Here is a 19238-nt window from a genome sequence, read left to right as displayed (position 1 = left end):
ATGGGACAGCTCATCTGTCTATCAGGTGGTCCTTTAAATTTTACATGTGGAAATAATACAGATTGATATTCAACATATTGCCATCTAATCTTTGGGAAAAATTTATATTTATTTTCAAACACATCTGATCACTACCAGCAATGAAATTTGAAACTTTCAATCTTTTCTGATTTCACCAAGAGAAACCATACCAAATAGAGTGATAGTTCTCAATTTGCAATACACTTAGCTTGCTTCAAGCTTTTCATTGTACTAGACTGATGGTCACCAGTCATTAAATAGGCCATGGAATATTACAATAGAATTATTCCTGCAATTTGACCCTAACTTCTGGCAGAACTAACTCCATTTTTTTTTTTTAATTAAAAAGAAACCATTTCATCTGGATTGTCTGCTAGAGGATTCAAGTTGATTTCTTGGCCCCAACTCTATTTTAAATGAGTAACATTTAAGATTCCTGAAGATTCTGCAAGACCAGCATCTTCAACAGAAAGGCTGGGGGTTAATGACTTACTCTCATATGTGAGTCTGCCAGAAAATATGTATGAAAATTAGTAGTTAGCATGGTCAATCAATATTTGCTGAAATGTATTTCTATAGTTTGAGTTATACAGTACTGAACATAGCAGAATTCTTAGTGGAATCAAAGATATTTGGAAAAGAGATTTTAATGGAGATCAAAGATAAATAAACCGCTGTTCTTCTAGAGCTCATAGATTTTATTCTTTGCATGAAGATAATTTTACGGTAATGGCTTCAGAAGAGAGAAAAGTTTTTTGTTGAAATTCTGAAAGGAAGCATGCCAAAAATGGACAATGAGAATGTTCAGGCATGGTTTCTGTGCCAGTGGTTTGCTGAGTTGTGTTAGGAAGATATGCTTTGTGAGACAGAAGATCAGATGAACTGTCACAAAGTGATAATAAAAGACAAGGGTTGCTGTTTTCCTAAACTTTAAGAATCATAGTAACCAAGGTAGAAAAAATAAAGCAAGTCCTAACTTGAAAATAATCAGCACTCTGATATTGTAAATCAAAGGCTATCTAGCTAAAATATTTCATTTTTACTAGCTTTGCAAAAATTACATTTCTCATGCCTGAAAAATGACACTGAGGCATGGGGTATTTGGTGAGAACACAGAGGTATGTTCAGTGTGGTTTGCTGGATTTAAAAAAAACTTGTTAAACTAGAATTTGAAAGACCATTTAAACCTGTTTGGAGACAACAAATGTAAAGAAGTTAAAAAAGTTCTAAGCATCTACTATCACCCCATCAAAATTTATATTAAGTGTTTTCATCTAATTGTGAGTATATGATTGCCTTCAGACATCATTTAAATATTTAAATACAGAAATATTTCCCTAGCATTTTGTAGTTTTGATTGTTTGGTTGATTTTGGATTTTTTGTAAGAGTGACAATGTTTAAGAGTGAGATGGAGGATTCCTCATCTGTATTGGGAGAACAGAAAGATTTTTCAGGCTGGCTACACCTGACACGCTGATTGTCAAAATACCAGCACATAGGGTTTGACAAAGAAATTTCAGAAGCATGGTTCAGTACAGCTTTCCTCCAAATCAAGACTTTAGCATGAGATTATGAAACCATAAATAAACACATATGAAATCTCCTTGTGTTTTTGAAGATTTACTTGTGGTTTTCAGTTTGCCCTCACTACTCTGGGAGGCCATCATGATACTGACTGCTTGATTTTCTCCATCAGAAGCCCAGCAGTCCTCATATCACATGGGTTCAGTCTTGAACAGGTGAAAATGTAAACAGAGTTGTCACCAAGGGGTTTGGAGGCCCTCAGTGTGTTAGGTGCACGGAGCAAATCAGACCCACAACATCCTCTTTTTCTTTCTATTTCAGTTCATTGCCACTTGCCCTTTATTTTCTTCCCCAGCAACCTCCAATACACACCAAAACAGAAACAGCAAACCCTTCCTACTGCACACAGTGTGAGGCCAGGTTTAAAGACATATTGGTGTTGTATTTACTCATCATTTTACCCAAATCTTTCCACACTCCCTAGGCTCATATTGCTGTGCAAGGGTGGCCGGTGGGAGAAGTGTCACTGATTTGTTTTTTTCTTTTTTTTTTTTTTTTTTTTAATCCTGTACAAAACATTGGGAAGCTGCTTAACTGAGGAGATTCTTTTTACTCACTGGCTTTTTTTTTTTTTTTTTTAATTTCATTTCAGATCTACGATGGGCCTGATGCACAATCCAACCTGATAGGCACTTTCTGTGGACAGTCTCTCCCACTGGCAGGAAGCACTACAGGGACTAGCCTTCATGTGGAGTTTTACTCTGATGGACTGAATGCTAGAAGTGGGTTCCAGATGCTATGGCATGTTGATGGTAAGTTAGCCAGGTTTCCTCTGGGAAGGTAGGGGTCCTTCCCTGTATGTGTGCTCCACCTTATGCCACTCTATGCCATCTAAATAGAAATAACCCATTGCAGCTCTAAATTCATTGCATTTCCTCATATTTCTACACATACTTTCCCAGTGGATGTTTCTGCACATGTACACTGTCAAAGATCAGTTGATTAGAGACTGAGAGCTATTAGAGAAATATGCTTTCATTTCCAGGAGTAGGCACAGGGATGAGGGGTGTGTCCAGAATTTCTGTAATGAACAGGAGATAGATGCTGTCACGAGTAACTGTGGGCAACTTGAGATTTTTAATGGGAACATTCAGCCCTCAGTTTTCCTCATTTCTATAGACTTTTGTTTTTGGTTCAGGCTTCTCTCTAGTTTAATTTAGTGGTACTTGTTTTCTGTGGTAGTACTCACTTCCAGCTACCTCTGCCCCATTTCTCTACATGAAATAACATTGGCCAGGATGTGCTTTGGGTGTCTGTTCTCTTGTTCTTGCATGTCATGAAAACTCTCACAGGCCTGCCTTATTAAACAGGCAAGCATGCAAGCCAAGCATAAACAAATCTGTTAATGATTGTAAAACAGCAAACTACGTTTGCAGTTTCTTCATAAGTGAGGCTACAAATGTAGTATTTTTCACTCTGCTTATTTTACAGCAATTGTGTGCTGTAGCAAGTACACAGCTTGTTACATCGCGTGCCATTGTACATCCCGCCAAAGGGGTTCCAACCTTGATAATAATGAAATCGCCTTAGCTGCCCTGTGTGGCTCATCAGTCCGCAGCATTGAGGTTTGACTGCGTTTGGAGCAGCGGAAGGGCTGCCGAGGTGCAGGGCTGCTGAGCACGGTTCGGACGGGAGCTGCGGGCTCCTAGCACGGACTGCTGGGCTGCCGGCTCCCCGAGCCCCGCCGGCTCCGCGGCGTGCCGAGCGCTCCGCGGGGAGCGAGGCAGCGCTCCCGGCCCGGGAGGGACAGCCCGGAGCGGGATGCGACCCGGGGCCAGCAGGGGAAGGGCCCCAGCACAAAGGCACCTCCTTGTGCTTTGGGGTGATGTCATTCCGGAGCCGCACAAAAGAAGAAAAAGCGGAGGCTTTTATGCACGGCCAGATGACATCAGTTCCATGCAGTAGCCATGGTGCTGGGTTAACTTGCTTTTCTAAAGCTCTCAAAGCTTTCCAGAATGTGCCTGCATGGTAAACACTTGTGCTTTCCCTCCTTTCCCACCCCTCTGCAGCCCTTTGGTGCACTGGCATTCATTTCTGTGTCAGCCAGCGCTGCCCCTCTGTTAATTCCCGTACACTGAGCCCCAGCCTAGTGCTGCACGGGGCCCAGGCTGCTAATGCGGGGCTGTGTCTAAGGCAGACCAGGATCTGAGGGGTCAGATAGACCTGGCTCTTAGGGAATGTCACTGCCGGCCCAGAACGTCACAGCTCTGACTTCTGATAGCTTGAAATGCGAGTGCAAGTTCCTCCAGAGCTGACCACAGTTGTCATCTTTTTGTTCATTTCAAAAATTTCCTTTTCTTTTCTCTGTTGGTGTCGTGCACAAATACAGCTATTCCTTTTACTTTTGGTGGCTACATTGCCTAGTTGCCCTAAAGTAGATAAGTTAGGTATGTCCCTGTGGTTGGGGTGGTATATTTACCTCTCCCTTCTGAAAATCTTTCAAGGTCATAAAAAAGTTTCACTGGAAAAAGTCTCCTTGTCTGGAGGAACTGATCAGAAGATGCAGTCTTTGAGTTGAGTATTTCAGATGAAGCATTTGTGTCCCTTCTTCGCTGAGGGCAAATTCCTAGGGCAATCTCCATCCAGATCTGGTAACATCTCACCTGACAAGAAAATAACAGAGCTACATATATTGCTGAGAGAAGAGCTTTTATTTCTGCTCAAGTGACAAATGTGTTCTCTAGAGTTCAAGCTGCTGTGTACTATTTCTCAGGCTGCCCATGTGCTCCTTAACTGGCATTTGTGAAGCTCCTATGAGATATATATCAAGGACATTCATATATTTTGATGGTAAACAGAGCAGCACTTATGTTTTCCATGTGCCTGATACTTTTTGCTTCAGACATTCTTCCCAGCAGCTTTTTCACAGTTGTGAGGCAGTCAAAAAAAGACAAATGCTTGCCTCATTGATAGATGATTTGAATAGCCCTCCTGCTATAGATGAAGCAAAACTATTTTAATTTAAAACATTTGCATCTGATCTTTCCAGCTGCTGAGGACACCTTTAAAAAGTTGTTTCTTTGAAAACCTAAGGGCTTTCACAAAGATGGAATTAATAACTGATCTTTGGAGAATGCTGTTATGTATGTTTAAGTGTCCTATGTAATTTTAACTTGGAAAAAAAAAAGAAATAGAAATAGAAATAATAGAAATAGAAAACAAATAGAAATAGAAGTTGAATAGAAAGTTCTAGTGCAGGGAAGTAAATTTAGAAATTATTTTGGTTCTGAAATATCATTGTTCTTCTAAGGGAGTTTCATTGATGAGGATGGAATTAGAATTGATTTGGCTAAATCAGTAATGTTTTCTTCTGCAGTCAAGGCCTCACAAGGATTATTTGCCAGTGGAAAGCTTGAATCTGCAAGGTGCTTATTCTACTTTCACTTTGTTTTAGGAAGTTTAATATAGGCAAATATATATGGGACATATATTGGCCCTTTGAGAAAGAACAAACTCGTGGTAACAGTCTGGATATTGCAAAGATGGAATGCCAATCAAACTGCTTTCCCTAAAAAATAATTCAGGAGGCCAAGAGGGCAAAGGTCTCTCAGTGCAAAATTACATCAGTGACAACTGTCATATCTGAGGAGACACATATTTCCTACACCAGTCACTTACCTTATAAAGCAACATACATGTAGGGCCTCACTGCTCTATATATACATCTGCATTTCATTGGAAGCTCACTCATTTGGCTGCTTCATTGTCAATAGAGCTTTTAAATTTAATTGTCTCTTCTCAGCATTTCTCAGTCCAAATTTGCACCAATGACTCTGCTTTCTGTTTCACATGGTCAGTATATGTGTCAGGTCAAATGTTAAATTGTTTGTTAGTTCTTCAGAGAAGTGCTACAGAACTGGAGGTTAGATGAAGATGCAGAAGCCATTCACTGGAAACATTTTTCAGGCATCCATTAGGATTCCTGAACAAAATATCACCCTGCAGGTCAGCATGGGATCTGAGGTCCAGATCTTCTAAGCCTGAATCATAGGTCTGTTGTTTATTTCTTGTGTAAGCTTTGACAAACTGACATTTTTTCAGTTTCCAAAAATGACTATTCCTTTTCAGTGTCTTTCTGTCACATTAAGTCTAAGGATGAACAAGGTCTGATATTAATGAATCAGAAAGCAGAAAAAACCTGAAACAGTATTTCACTTGAATTTTTATTCTCTTGCATAAACCCTTATCACAGAAATTATTCTACTTCATCCATTGGATAATATTCTATAACCAAACCTACTCAAGAGAGCACAAGTTTTCAGAATCAAATCCAAATTATATTTCACGCAAGTATTATTGTACTGTGTGCAAATTTACTAGTACATGCTCCATGCAGCTACAGTCAGCTTACGTTTACTGAAATGTTTCACTATGAGTACCACAACTGGAAAACTCTGCTTCCTTTCATTTCCCTAAATTTGATTTTGCAGGAACAGTGCCAGTTCTCTTTAACCTTTATGGATGGGATTTTTCTAACATGTGACTAACAGCATACCCATGAATAAATCTGAAAACACAGCACATAATAGAGTTTTCCACAGATTACAACATTTCTGTTCAGCTATAATTATTTATGAGAATAGGGATTCTTCTTTGGTTAATGAATACCATCTGCTAACCAGACAGGCAGTAATATGGAAAGATCTGTAAATCATCCCTTGCACAATCTTCAATGAATACGTAAATTTTAGTCAGAGGGAAGCAAAACCACCAAATATATGTTTCCTAAGTTTTCTGTTTGTTGTCTGATTTCCTAGCAACTAACACCAGAGTAGGTAGTAGTTTTCAGCATTTTCAGGGGAATTCCAGGACCTTTACACTACTAAAAGAGTATCTCTTATTTCTTTCTTTCTTTTTTTTTTTTTTTTTTTTTTTCTCTGTTTAACTGCAGGGCTGAAATGTCCTAAATTACTGCAAGGAGGTTGGCACAAATCAGTTATTTGCTGTATACAGTTCAGCTGCAAGCAACTTTTCCACAGTGCAGCTGTCTGCATTTCACAGCACACAGAAAGACCATGTATCTGTGCTGAGAAAACTTTTAATGTTTCACTAGGAGCAGAATGTCTTGGTATTATTCACTATTATTTCAGTGAAAAATGAAGTAATGCCGCTATTTATAGGTTCTGCTTCTGCATTTTTGTTTATCCCTAAAGACCAAATTTTTTACTTTGTTGCTATAAACAGCACAAATTCCATTTATTTCAATAGAATCAAAATTTTATTTGATATTTCCAGACAAATACAGACATTGGGAGAAGGTTTGTATTCATGTAACTTTGTAATCAAAGTTTTGTAAGCATTTCAAAAAGTTCATTACTTAAGTTTTCTCATTTTGGCATTGTAATCCAGCAAGTTTTAATCTCTTAAGTATTTATGCAAATATTTTTTTAATAATCAACGAGCACTTACAGAAAGCACAACAGAATTGACTCTTACCTCATCCTTATAAAGAACAGAAACATGCATAGACTTCCTGGCAGTTGGCCAGAGATTTCAGAGGTAGTGCTTCTGCTCTGATGTGAAGGTTTCTTGTGGCATATGCTGGTCAGTCAAAAAAAATTCAGGTATGAAGTTTACATATTTGCAGAGATCAGTGAGCTCTTTTTTCTGCTATTAGTGAATTGTTAGGCATAAACTCAAGTAATTCTGATCTTTTTGCAAACAATTTATAAGAAATTAATCTCAGAGACCTAAACTTTACCTCCATTTTACTGGAGCACTTTAAAAGAATCACTCCATTAAAAGAAAGAAAGAAAGAAAGAAAGAAAGAAAGAAAGAAAAGACAAAAGAAGCCTTTTCTGGGAACATCTTTAGTTGGAAGAAAAGAAATGGGACATTAAAAGCAGTTTGACCTTCTTACTCATGTGCTTCCAGAGAATGTTGATTGAGCTCAGAGGAAATGTAAACCTCTCTGGAGAGGGAGTGTGAGTAATCTGAATGCTACCTGCAAGGGCTGCATGGAAGAAAGGTCTGTGCCTCAAAGAGCACACAAGCTTTCCTCTCCTCTGAGCCATTTCAGGATTAAATAAAAAAAAAACTCTTTTGTGGCTATCAGGAACCCTTTAGGAGAAGCTGAGTCATAACTGCCCGCTAGGTTTTAAAGTGTTCCCAGCTTTCTTCAGGCTGAGATAAATAGCAATTGGCTTTCTTTTGCCTGCTGAAACTCCCCTGATCCCTGTTCCCATCCCCTCAGGAGCCGAGACATTAAGTCTAGCTGTTGAGAAACTTTTCTGTTTCCCAAGCTGGCAGCAAAGCAGCCTTTTTCTCCTGAGCTCTGTCCTTAGTGGATGTGTAATTCTGGCTGCAGAGGGAAAGGCTGCAAATTCCACTCTAAGGCTTCCCCAATGATGACACCTTTTTTTCTCCAGTTGTACAACCTCAGCAACCTGGTTTCTTTAGAGGGAAACTCAGCCATCTTCTAATGGCACTGGGAGAGAAAAGGGTTGGTGGCTTACACTGAAAGTTTCTTCCCCTCCATCTCACTGATGAAATGTTCACAGATATCAAAGTTTCAGGGGGTTTAAGTGCTGACAGCCTCAGGGAAGGAAGTGCACTGCCTTTTTCTCCATAGGGATCAAAAGCAAGATTGGTTTAAAATGCACTTCAAAACTTCTTTAGTTCCTAAATTGAGATGCCTAGTAGCTTGACAATATAGCTTTGTGACTGCAGGGCAAGCCACCTCTGACTGCTCCATGTGCAGCAAGGTGGGGAAAAGGGAGAAGAGCTAAACCTGTGCCAATTCATCTATGAGACAACTTCACCTATGTAAAGGTTTACCTGGACTAGTGGGAATTCTTTTGTTTACAAGGTGCTTTTCTGGTGGATACTGTGGGATGGACTGAGAGAGATGAGTGTTACATAGTTGGCATGGCCTCACATCTGGTATTTAGATGTCTTCTTTTTTAGCTTAAAATAGATTCTTACAGCTTTGCTCCCTTTCAGACCTGCTGCTCTTTCCCTTCATAGATTTGTGGTTTGCAGTCCTAGAAGTCCTATAGCCAACTATGAGGAAGTCAAAGTTAGGTTTTCTGTGTGAAGCTGAAAGACTTGATGGTAGAGATGATGGTAAATGCTTCTGGGATTTAGCAACCACAAGTTTGGGATGAAAGGAAAATATTTGCATGTAATTGAAGATCTTGATCTACAGCTTCCTGAATACAGTGTAAAGCAAAGCAATGGCCAAAGACACCTTATTCAAATTGCAAATTATTCTTAGATTTAACAGAGATTAGAGGAGTTTTACACATCTGTGTATATATGTTGAGCAGATCAAAGGAGTATTTTATTTGGCTTATGTTATAAAATACCTTCTATAAATAAAGGCTCTGATACAGATGCTATTTATCACTTCTGACATACCACAATATTTGCCTATGGGAATATAGAACCCACGGTTTATTAGATGGTTTTATTAAGTATTTTGGGGCTTTGCAATGCGACAGAACCTTTCCTCTGGAGATGAAGCCTAAGAGATTGATGGAGTATGGGCATTACAAAGCTCAAGTGACCCTATAAGTTCTGTGCAAGCAAAATATTAGTGCCTAAATGAAGCGCCTGGGGGGCTTGTAATGTTAAGAGCAGAAGAAAAATGCTGCTGGAAGGCAGAGTGGCACACACAAAATCAGATCAAACACAGAATCCTTTTTCTTTCTGCATGTGACAGGTACATAGCCACCCTACTGGCTTTTCTTATGGTAAGGTTTTATTATGAATGTAACTGTTCTAAATCTGCCCTGATACTGGGAGGGCTGCTGTGCCTTCCTGCCCTGTTTAAGCCTGAACTTGGGGACTGAGTCAGGAATAGCATCTTACCAGGAATTCATTAAAGAGAGGCTAGTGGTACACTTAGCACATCTCCATAAAAAGATGATAAAACTAGTGTCAGATGTTCAGCTGCTTTGTCCTGTTAAACCAGGGTCTCCATTTCATCCATTGTTTTGCTACTGGTTTCTTTTTTCAATCTAGCTCACCATATGTAAGAACTTAGTCACCCCAGGGTGTGGGGAGTGGTGTTAGGACAATACTTTCTTTATCTGAAAAGAAAATACATAACTTTTCCAACACAGTTTGTTTTACAATAGTGCTGTTACAATTGAATTTTAAAAAGAACATTAAACCCACCAAGTGTCAGAAAGTTTGTTTATCCACTGTGATCTGGCAGCACGTAATCGTGCTCAGTAGGCTGAGGCACATTGCATTGTCTTTAATTTTATGATTTCAAAAGCAGCAGGAAATGGCATTTTTATGATAGAAAGACCTCCCTGTGATAACTTAGCTTGTGCATTATTTGAAGTTAGTAAGAGCTGAGAATGGATTTGATTTAGCTTTCTTGAACTTGTAAAGTTAGAAGCCAATAAAAAAATTTCCTTTTTTTCTCTGTGTCTCAGCAGTCAGAACAGAGGATGAGGTTTGGTATGAAATGTACCAAAAGAGGAGGTGAAGTACTTCCTGCACAGGCAGTGCAAACAGCTCCAGCCATTCTCTTCCCGAGTTCCCTGTGGCAGAGCAGACCTTCCAGCCCAGAGTACACATTTGACAGTGAAATGGGTGCTACTGCCTGTCCTTATCAGAGCTGTCAGTGAGTTTTTCCAGACCTCCTTATCGACAGGCTGTTTTGCTTTGTTGTCAGGTTGTGGAGGAGAGCTCTCTGGCCCTTCTGGTTCATTTCACAGCCCTGGCTACCCCAGCGGATACCCAAACAATAGGGAATGCATCTGGTACATCCACACAGCGCCTGGTAGCAGCATTCAACTCACCATTCAGGAATTTGACATTGAGTATCACCCAAACTGCAGCTATGATGTTTTGGAGGTAAGAGCATTAGTTTTACTCCTCTAAAATACACAAGTTATATTCATTTCTGTCTGAAACAGATAATCCCAAGAACTGCAGATGCAGAACAAACAATTCTACCACAATTTCCTGTTTCTGCTGAGGCTACAGTTATGTTCAACAGGTATTGTCACAGAAGCTACAATGTTCTTATTATTTTTTGCTTTTATGTCTCTGGTGACTGTATACCTTAATTAATTATGACATTACACTGTATGCTTCCTAACAAAAGACAAAACTGCTTTGAAAAACTTAGTCTTAAAAACCCCACCTTTTATAAAGAACTAAGTGTAGGGTGCTGTACCATGAAGATAATTTCCTAATGCAAAGGATGATGGATCACTGCAAGGGATAACTCAGGTGAGATCTTGTGTAGGACCTTCCAAGGATGTGGGGAGATTTATAACCCTGAGTGATGAAAATTATAAAGAATCTTTGCATTCAGAAAAAAAAAAATAAAAGAAGAGGCAATATCCTAGTCATCTTAGGGTGGTGGGAAAAGGAGAAAAGAGGCCTCTCTAATGATGTTCTGACCTTTTAGTGACCCATAAGACTAGATGACCCTATTATATATGACATATTTTCACACATGTTGGTAAGCAACCAGGTGACCAATCTCAGCTAACACAGTAGAATAGACTTCCAGTACAGGAAGAAGGAATAGGAAATAATTTCAGGAAGAACTTTATAATTATAGACTTTCTCAACTGCTCTCACTAGAGACGTTTGAGATCAATAATGGAGGTACACTTGTGACTTTTTGTCAATGATAATATGTGGGTGACTTTTCAATATTTTTGTAATGAATGCAAAATATTGATTAAGAGAACTTGTACCACTCTACTGCAGTCTTTCTTCTCCTTTTCTGGGTGATGTGATACAGCATACAGTTAGACAACTTTCTGTCCAGTACCCACACTTAAGCTCTGCTTCCCACTCCCACATTCTGACTGCTGTAGGATCTGAGTCTAAGGAAATTGTTCCATGAATTCTCCATCAGTAGCATTAGCAAGTGTACCTGTATGTCACATTACTGACACCAGAGACTATGAGTAGGTGACCTGTACTGGCTGGTTTGGGTATTGATGAAGTCTGTTGTGTTGCATCTTCATTGTTCTTTGTGCCCAGAATTACCAGACTGAAGGTAATCAGCCTATAAACTTCCCTTATGCCTCTGTTGCCCAGAGGAATCCATTAAACAGCCTCCAAATCTAAATTTGCTCTGGATGACCATTTCTTGAATAGTCCAAGGACAATACCTACATCTGCAGATGGTTGCTCAGGAGCTATCATGATCCAGCAAGAGTACAGATGGCTGGCAACCATTTGTTTGAGAGCTTTTTACTGGGAAGGTAGCTGGCCTAAAACCAATTGAGTGGGTTGCCAGACATCAGCTACTTAAAGACACTGTTTAACTGTTTTAAAGACCCTGCAGTTTACTGCTCTGTGCTCCTGAGCAAGGTATTCACCTTAGATTTTGGGTTTCCTTTTTTGCCATTTGCAGGTTAGTTGCTATGTTCTGCTTTTTTTCAACCATACTGATTCATCTGCACAGATGCTCACCTTGCTGCTTGAACTCCTCTGCCTTCCTGCCCTCAGAATTGGCATGCTTCAAGTCACTTGTCTCCTGATCCTGGTTCATCCAGTTCCCAACACCTGACTCTGATCTGCTGGCAGATAACCTAACATAAATGAGCTTACAGACAACAATTGGATCATATCTTAGTGCCTGATCAAAGGTTCTCCCTGGCAGTGTAGAACTTCCCCTGCAGGCACACAGCAGAGCTTTATGTACCTTGCCACATACATATTTCCTTGCTTTTATTATGAAATTCATTCATACCATGATTGACATAGTCTAAGAAGAACAAGTGATGACTCAGATTTAGTGGAAAGAAAAAAAAGAACATGGCTAGCCATTTTCAGAAGCTGCTTTATCTTGCCACCTTCTTTCCTGTAGTTTCTATGTATGTCCAAGCAGAAAACCACACATGCATTTAAGTTTGCAGAGTGTTAAAAAAAAAGTTACTGGTGTGCTCTTGATACTGTGCGTTTCAGTGATCACTAAGGTTCCAAAGGTCTTTCACGTTATCTTCCCAAAAATATCCTGTCTAAGTATCTTTGGGGTTTGAAGTCTAATTTTCCTCATGGTTATTCCCCTGATTTCACATTTTCCTTATCTCTGAGTAGTAACTTCTACTGCTTTCTCCTTTATTTGATATCAAACAATTTTCCAGTTTTAATAGGAAATCAAAATCAGTACTAAAGTAGCTCTGCACTCTGCTGTCCCTCCATGTCCCATTCAGCCTGGTACCTGAAATAAGATGTCCTGTAATAAATATTTCCCAGCAATCACAAAAATTGCTCTTCTGGATGCATTTAGCTTCTGCTTAGGGACACCCTCATCCCTCTGACCTGGCAGTCAATTTAGGAAAATTCTAAGAGATATTTCTCATTGCAACACCTTTGTTGCCAACTTCATTTTTATACCATAATTTCTTGAATATTTCACCCTTGCACATTTGTCTGAAGCATACTCATTCTCATAAAAGGCAGCGACTTCCCTTTCCTTTGACAATGCCTCTTAAACAAGCTGTCATTTCCATGTCAGTATCCCAGGACTGCCATATGTTTCACCAAAACTGTGCAATAATTTTTTTTTTAATGTGAAATCCTCAGGTTATCCCCATGGCTCAAGTGTTCAATGCATTCTCCTTTAATCTTTCTCCCTGTTTCTTTTATGACACTGTTACAGTCTGTCATTTTTTCTTCCCCATCAAATTCCATTCCTTTTATAAATATTCAGAAAACAAATTTAAATTGTTCTTAAAGATATTTTCTAGAAATGTTTCATGGAAATAGAAGACATTATTTTGGACACAATTAAATAACTGAAATAATTTTTAATGGCTTCTATTGAAATTACATTCATGGAGGAAAATTACTATGCCTGCTTTGAATAAATTATGACACATCAATGATGACATCTTCTCCTTTTGCATGGACCAGAGTTTTACAAACTACAAATATATTCTGCCTCAGCAACATGTAGCCCTGAGCTGAAAAGGAAGGAAGACTGTCAATCTATTGCACTTCCAAATCAGATGCTCTGGTCTTCTCATTTAAATATAAAGAAACATCAAGGATTACTACTGTTCTTAATTCTCTGTCAAAGCTGGAAGTTATATCTGAGCAGGGATCAGTGTTATTCCCAGAAAATCTGTGTCATGAGGGTGACCAACTGCATAAAAACAGCTTTCTGTTGCTCATAACTCTGGAATGCTGACTGCTAACATTAAATGTAGCTAACGGGGCAGAAGCAAATGATAAGAACAGATTAAACCCATGGTCTTTATGGCAGTGTCCTACAGCCCTGCTATGCCATCCAATACCACTTTATCTTGGGAGCAGATGTCTGGTCAGACTAGATGTTTATATATTTTTTTTTTCAGCTCAGACATCCTATCATTCTTTATGAACCACACCCTTGAATTCATTCTTTCCATCCATTCTCTTTTCCCTCTTCTTTTTTTTTCATGAGGTAACTATTGGTTTTTCTCTTTGTAGCCAAATATAATATTTTATTGTTTTTTGTCATGGAAACACTCAAACTTGTTTTTATTCCAGCCTTTATGAAAGCATCTGATTAATTGACCTGGCCTAAAGGAGAAAAGAAAATACACTCATGACTATCAGGAGCATGCCTCTGACTGCTTTTTGTTTTGAAACTGTGCAGAAGCTGTTGCTGAACACTTAACAATGTAAAGGACCCCCATATACTTCAGGTTTCCATCAGTATTTATCCCCCATCCTTTATTCTTTCCCAATAGGACAATTTGAAATGTTCAGCTTGGGCCAAGTTAATTTCTGAGGAGATGCTGCAGAAATCAGCAGGGTTTATGTCAGAGCTGGGTTTGGTTCCCTTGCCCATGGGGCAGACAGCTCCAGGGAGCACCAGGGATGATATGAGAGGCTGGTCCATGAGACTTATTAGATGTATATTAGAAACTCCTGCTGTTTCCTCTGCCACAAAGCTTCCCAAGGCTGGTTTAGATGATTAAGAGCATGTGTTCCAGCTAGATCTCATGCTGTGGCTCTGACTCAGGGAATGTAACACAAACACATTTTAAAATTCATATTTGAACAGACCTCTGACAAATGCAGCAGTCACTGGGCCTCACAAGCAGCCAAGCAGTAAGATTTTTTTCTGAAGACACTGAGCTTCCAGCAGACAAACAGGCTTCTTCCCCAGACCATGACAGCTTCATTACAGATTCTGAATCTGAGCTGTGATTTCATCCATACTGACTTCTTTTGAATGCCTTGAGACGATCGATTGGACAGAGGAGCCATTATCCATTCAAGTCATGCAGCCTCCCTGCAGGATGCAAAAAAGTGCTATGTCAGTCAAAATAAAAATGTTTAAGCTATTAAGCCTGTGTTATCAGCCACCAAAGCAAAATACTGTCTTTTGAACATCTAACAGACTATGATGTTTATAGAAAAATTAGTTCCTTATTGCTTCTGGGTCTCACATTAACCTGGAGTCACAGAATTTTTTTTCCAGTTAAAACCAAATTATTTCTGTTATACCTCTAACATCAGAGCAGTGTCAGGCCCTCTGAGTAGTTAGTGAGCACACAATTAATCAAATTATGTAACAATTCACTTAACCCTGAATGTGGGGGGACTAGCTCAGCTCTTTGTTAAACTTGCTCAGATATTTAGCTTGGACAGAACCCAAACTACTTCTGGGGCTTTAAAAGTCTGCTTATTAAAATATTGAGTTTCCCCTCATCTTGAAATGATCATAGGAAAAAAAGACACATATAAAGCTGTTTCTAACAGTAATGTTTCTTTCTGAGAAAGATGCATAGACTGTTTCTTTTAAATTTTTTTATCTTAACCAAACTATTAATTTTTGGAGTGGACTTAAGGTGCTACTGTTGGAAAATTTTACTGATGGAAATTACTGATGGGATTTGTTTGCTTATATTCCTATTCTCTGCTTTTGATTGGTTTTGTTTGTTTCTTTTGTTGTTGTTTTGGGTTGTTAGGGTTTTGTGTTGTCAGAACTTGATGTTATCTAGTTTAATTTTGGGATTTATACATGATAATAAGCATACTTATAGAATTGGAATCTTTCTGTTAATTGTTTGGTTGCTGAAAGACAGCAGCAAATTCTTTATTTGGTGTATTTCTTTTAGAGTTTTCACATCCAAGGTTACTGCCAAGCTGACTTTTGCAGCTGCAGTCCTACCAGGCACATGCAGTGAAGGTGGTAGACTGTTAGTATTGGGTGCCATTGCATTAGCATGCAGGAAGCCAAGAACATACAATCGTTGAGGGCTCTAGGCACCAAAATCACATGCCAATTGGAAATTGCACTGAGCATGAGTGTTTTCTTCAGCTTTGACTGGGAAGACTAGAGAAGGTGAGCCATTTCCACCACTTACAAATGGGCTCAAACTAAAATCCTACATCCCTTCTGGAAAACAAGAAACAGGACTTCAGCACTGCCCCATAATTCACTTCACTTAGTTTAAAAATGCATTGTAAGTACATAATAATGCTGTGATGCTTAAGGGAGTAGTGGTTCTCTGGTTTATGACTGCCTGAGGCACACTCTTCTGAGTAGGAAACAATTACTCTTAAAAGCCAAAACCAGTCTTTTGTGGCAAATATGTATGCTATATATCCTTGCTTCCAAAGAACATTATTAAAATGTAGCTTACTTGACCCAAATCCAGCTGCCCTTGAAGTAAATAAAGTTGCAAAGCTTTTTTGTTTTATCAGATTATGAAATTTGCCCCCAGTTTAAAAATCATCTTTAACTATGCCTCTAGATATCAGTGGTGCAAATCATCTGCACAGGTTCCTGCAAAAAGGAAGTAAGCAAGCATGCAAAAAAATCTGGGTCTATGTGCTCAGAGAAACAAAGTGCTAATTCTGGAGGGAAAGGGAAGAAGAATCTGGCCAAGTCCCAAACAGACAATTCTATTTAATGCAAGGCTGTTCTCAAATAATCTAAAATTTTAAACTCGGTTTGTACAGGTGGTTCAGATACCAAGTAAGTCTGCAGAGAAAAAGACTCTAAGCTGCTTTACATTTTAAAATGTTGAATAATTTTCAATACTTATAGATGGGGTTTTATTTCCCTCCTGAAAATTAAACAGTTCTCATGTACTCTGTCTGGCAGACACTCTCATTGGAAAACTGACAATATTTCTTCCACTTCTAGGTCTTTGGTGGCCCAGATTTCCTCTCTCCTAGGCTAGCCCAGCTGTGTGTTTCAAGATCAGCACAGAACCCACTGCGAGTCTCCACCACTGGCAATTCAGCTACTGTCCGCTTCGAGACAGATGCAGCAGGGACAGGGAAAGGCTTTAATGCTTCATGGCAAGAGAATCCAGGTGGTGAGTACACTGATTAATGCCAGGAGAAATTCAGGAAGTCTGAGAATTGAGGATCAGCCATGCAAGCATTCACAGTAGTCAAACAGCATAGGATTGAAAGCTGAAGGAGAAGTTGGGTGATATTGAATTTGGTAAGACTTAGAGATGCTGAAAAACACACGGAGTTTAAAATTGTCTAATTATCTGAAATCTAGGCCTTTAAATGTATTTTGTCTTGGTTTCTTCTCTACATAATTAATGAAGACATTCCTGCAATGAGCAAAGGATTTTTCATGCTAACACTTCTTCTCACTCACCCATACAGAGTCCTTTATTCACTGAATGGTGCTTTTGTTTTTAAATGGTAAACTGAAAAACAGCTGAGAACACTAGCTTGAAAAATTCAGTACACTGGACCCCAAAAATATTTGTAGTGATTAGTAAATACTTGATCTCTATAAGGTTAATGCATCCCCCAATGTGATTATTTTTTCACAGCCTTTCTAGTAATCACTAAAACAAGAGATATGCTTAAAAGACTCAACCACATCTCTACATGTGAGTTCTTATAAAAAGGCCAATTATTGGAAAATAATTGCAATGAAAAATGATGAGAGGCAAATTTTAATTCTTGCGGTTTTGCTTGATTAAGCACACTGATTCATTAGCTTGTCAAGGTTTATACTTCTCCTCTCTCACAAGTTTTATGAGAAAGGCACAAGATTTTTTTCTTTAAAAAGAAGTCTACAATAGTCCTTTGAATTAATCCCTTTTGAGATCTGGTGGCTTATTTTTTCTACTTAGGCCCCCTGAAGCTTTCTTATCCCTTTACAATGTCTTGCCTGCTGTACTCCAAACCCCTCTAGCCTCTGAAATACCCACTCACCAGAATGTAAAAACAGTATAGGTTTTTTATCCTTGTCTTTCTTTTTCCCTTCTCCATATCTTTTTAAGATGTAAAAGTCTGCTTGTGTTAGTCCTGTTGAAATCCCTGGTACTTCCCACACAGAATTCATTATTCCAGGCTATTTAGATATTCATGAGCACCAGATCTGTTCTGACCAGAAGTACCTGAGGGTGGAGTCCTCAGGAAGCCCTCGACTTCATGGGTAGAGAAGTAAAAATGTGAGGTTTACTGTTGCTGCACTGCTCATGAGCAATGAGGAGCTCCCAGCTCTCTCCGTAGAATAATTTTCTCACCCTATGCTCAGCTAGGCCTAGTTATTGCTTTCTCAGTGTGCCAGGCTCTGGCATTCATATGAACAGTATTTTGTATTGCTTTTACAGTATTGAGGATTGAGGAACACCAGCACTAGTGCTTCAGCATTTACATCTACCACCAGCTTGGGGCTACATTACTCCCAGCAGTGTTGTCACATATTCAATTATAATGATAATGTTATACTTTCCTAAAAGGAATTTCCATTGATTTTTGTTGCACACTTCAACTGTTGTAGCACTCATCTTACAAAAGCTTAATGTAGGAAATATAAAGAAGGAGGTGTTCATAATTTTAAAATAGAGCTGTATTCTCACTAAGTATAAAAGAAAAGAGCTTGTGATTAAAACTGATTGTGTTTTTTTCAGGCTGTGGTGGTATTTTCCAAGCTACCAGTGGGGAAATCCATTCTCCAAATTATCCTCAACCTTATCATAACAACACAGATTGTTCCTGGGTTATCCAAGTTGACCAAAGCCACAGAGTCCTATTGAATTTCACAGATTTTGACATTGAAAATCACCATTCATGTAACTATGACAGTGTTGAGGTAAGTAACAAAAGAAATTTAAAAGGTTTCTTTAATTAATCTGGTGAAATGCTTGCAAAATAACCTCATAAATAGATAACTGTTATGATGACACCCTTTCCCATTTATAATGCAGTTTACCACAGCTTGCTCCAAGCCACAGGATGAACTGCTGACATATACAGCGGATTGTCCACACTCTGCTACAAACTCAGGAGAGAGGGAGCCTGCACCCAGAGGGAATTGTTGCTGGCTAATTTTCTTTATGTATGCACTGTTTATTCAGGTGCTCTGCAGCTGTCTATTTAATTGCTTCATTAGACCCACTGCTCTCTTTAAAGCTTCACATTGCTGCTGATTTGTGAACTTTTGTTGATGTCAGAGAAACTCAAATTCCTGCTCAATCAGTGCACAACAACGAAAAACTCTCCAAGTCTCCTCTTGGCCTTTTGGGAGCAGGGACATGAAATCCTGGCCCTCAATGTCAGATCACACTTCACTCAGTACAAAGGCATGTGTGATCAGTACTAGTCAGATAAAGCACAGTGACTGTAGCCCAAAATCCAGCTTTCCTCTCCTTGATAAACTGTCATTCACAAAGAACTCAATTTGGCAGGAGCTGAAACTCTTTTGAAAACAGCATCAGTTTTAACAACA

At 39.0% G+C, this 19238-nt stretch overlaps 1 protein-coding gene across 1 annotated transcript in view; it reads left to right on the top strand.

The window, feature by feature from the left end:
* The window catches only part of CUBN (cubilin), a 141967-nt gene that overhangs the window by 54767 nt on the left and 67962 nt on the right, over positions 1–19238 (top strand). The window contains exons 28-31 of the mRNA XM_077781257.1: positions 2199–2358; positions 10236–10417; positions 16680–16854; positions 18421–18602. Coding sequence (XP_077637383.1) covers positions 2199–2358; positions 10236–10417; positions 16680–16854; positions 18421–18602 — 699 coding nt within the window. The remainder of the gene's footprint in view (positions 1–2198; positions 2359–10235; positions 10418–16679; positions 16855–18420; positions 18603–19238) is intronic.

This window comes from Lonchura striata, chromosome 1, assembly GCF_046129695.1.
Source record: "Lonchura striata isolate bLonStr1 chromosome 1, bLonStr1.mat, whole genome shotgun sequence".
Lineage (NCBI taxonomy): Eukaryota > Metazoa > Chordata > Aves > Passeriformes > Estrildidae > Lonchura > Lonchura striata.
Note: the sequence above shows the minus strand (reverse complement) of the source record. Positions and strands in the feature narration are given on the sequence as shown.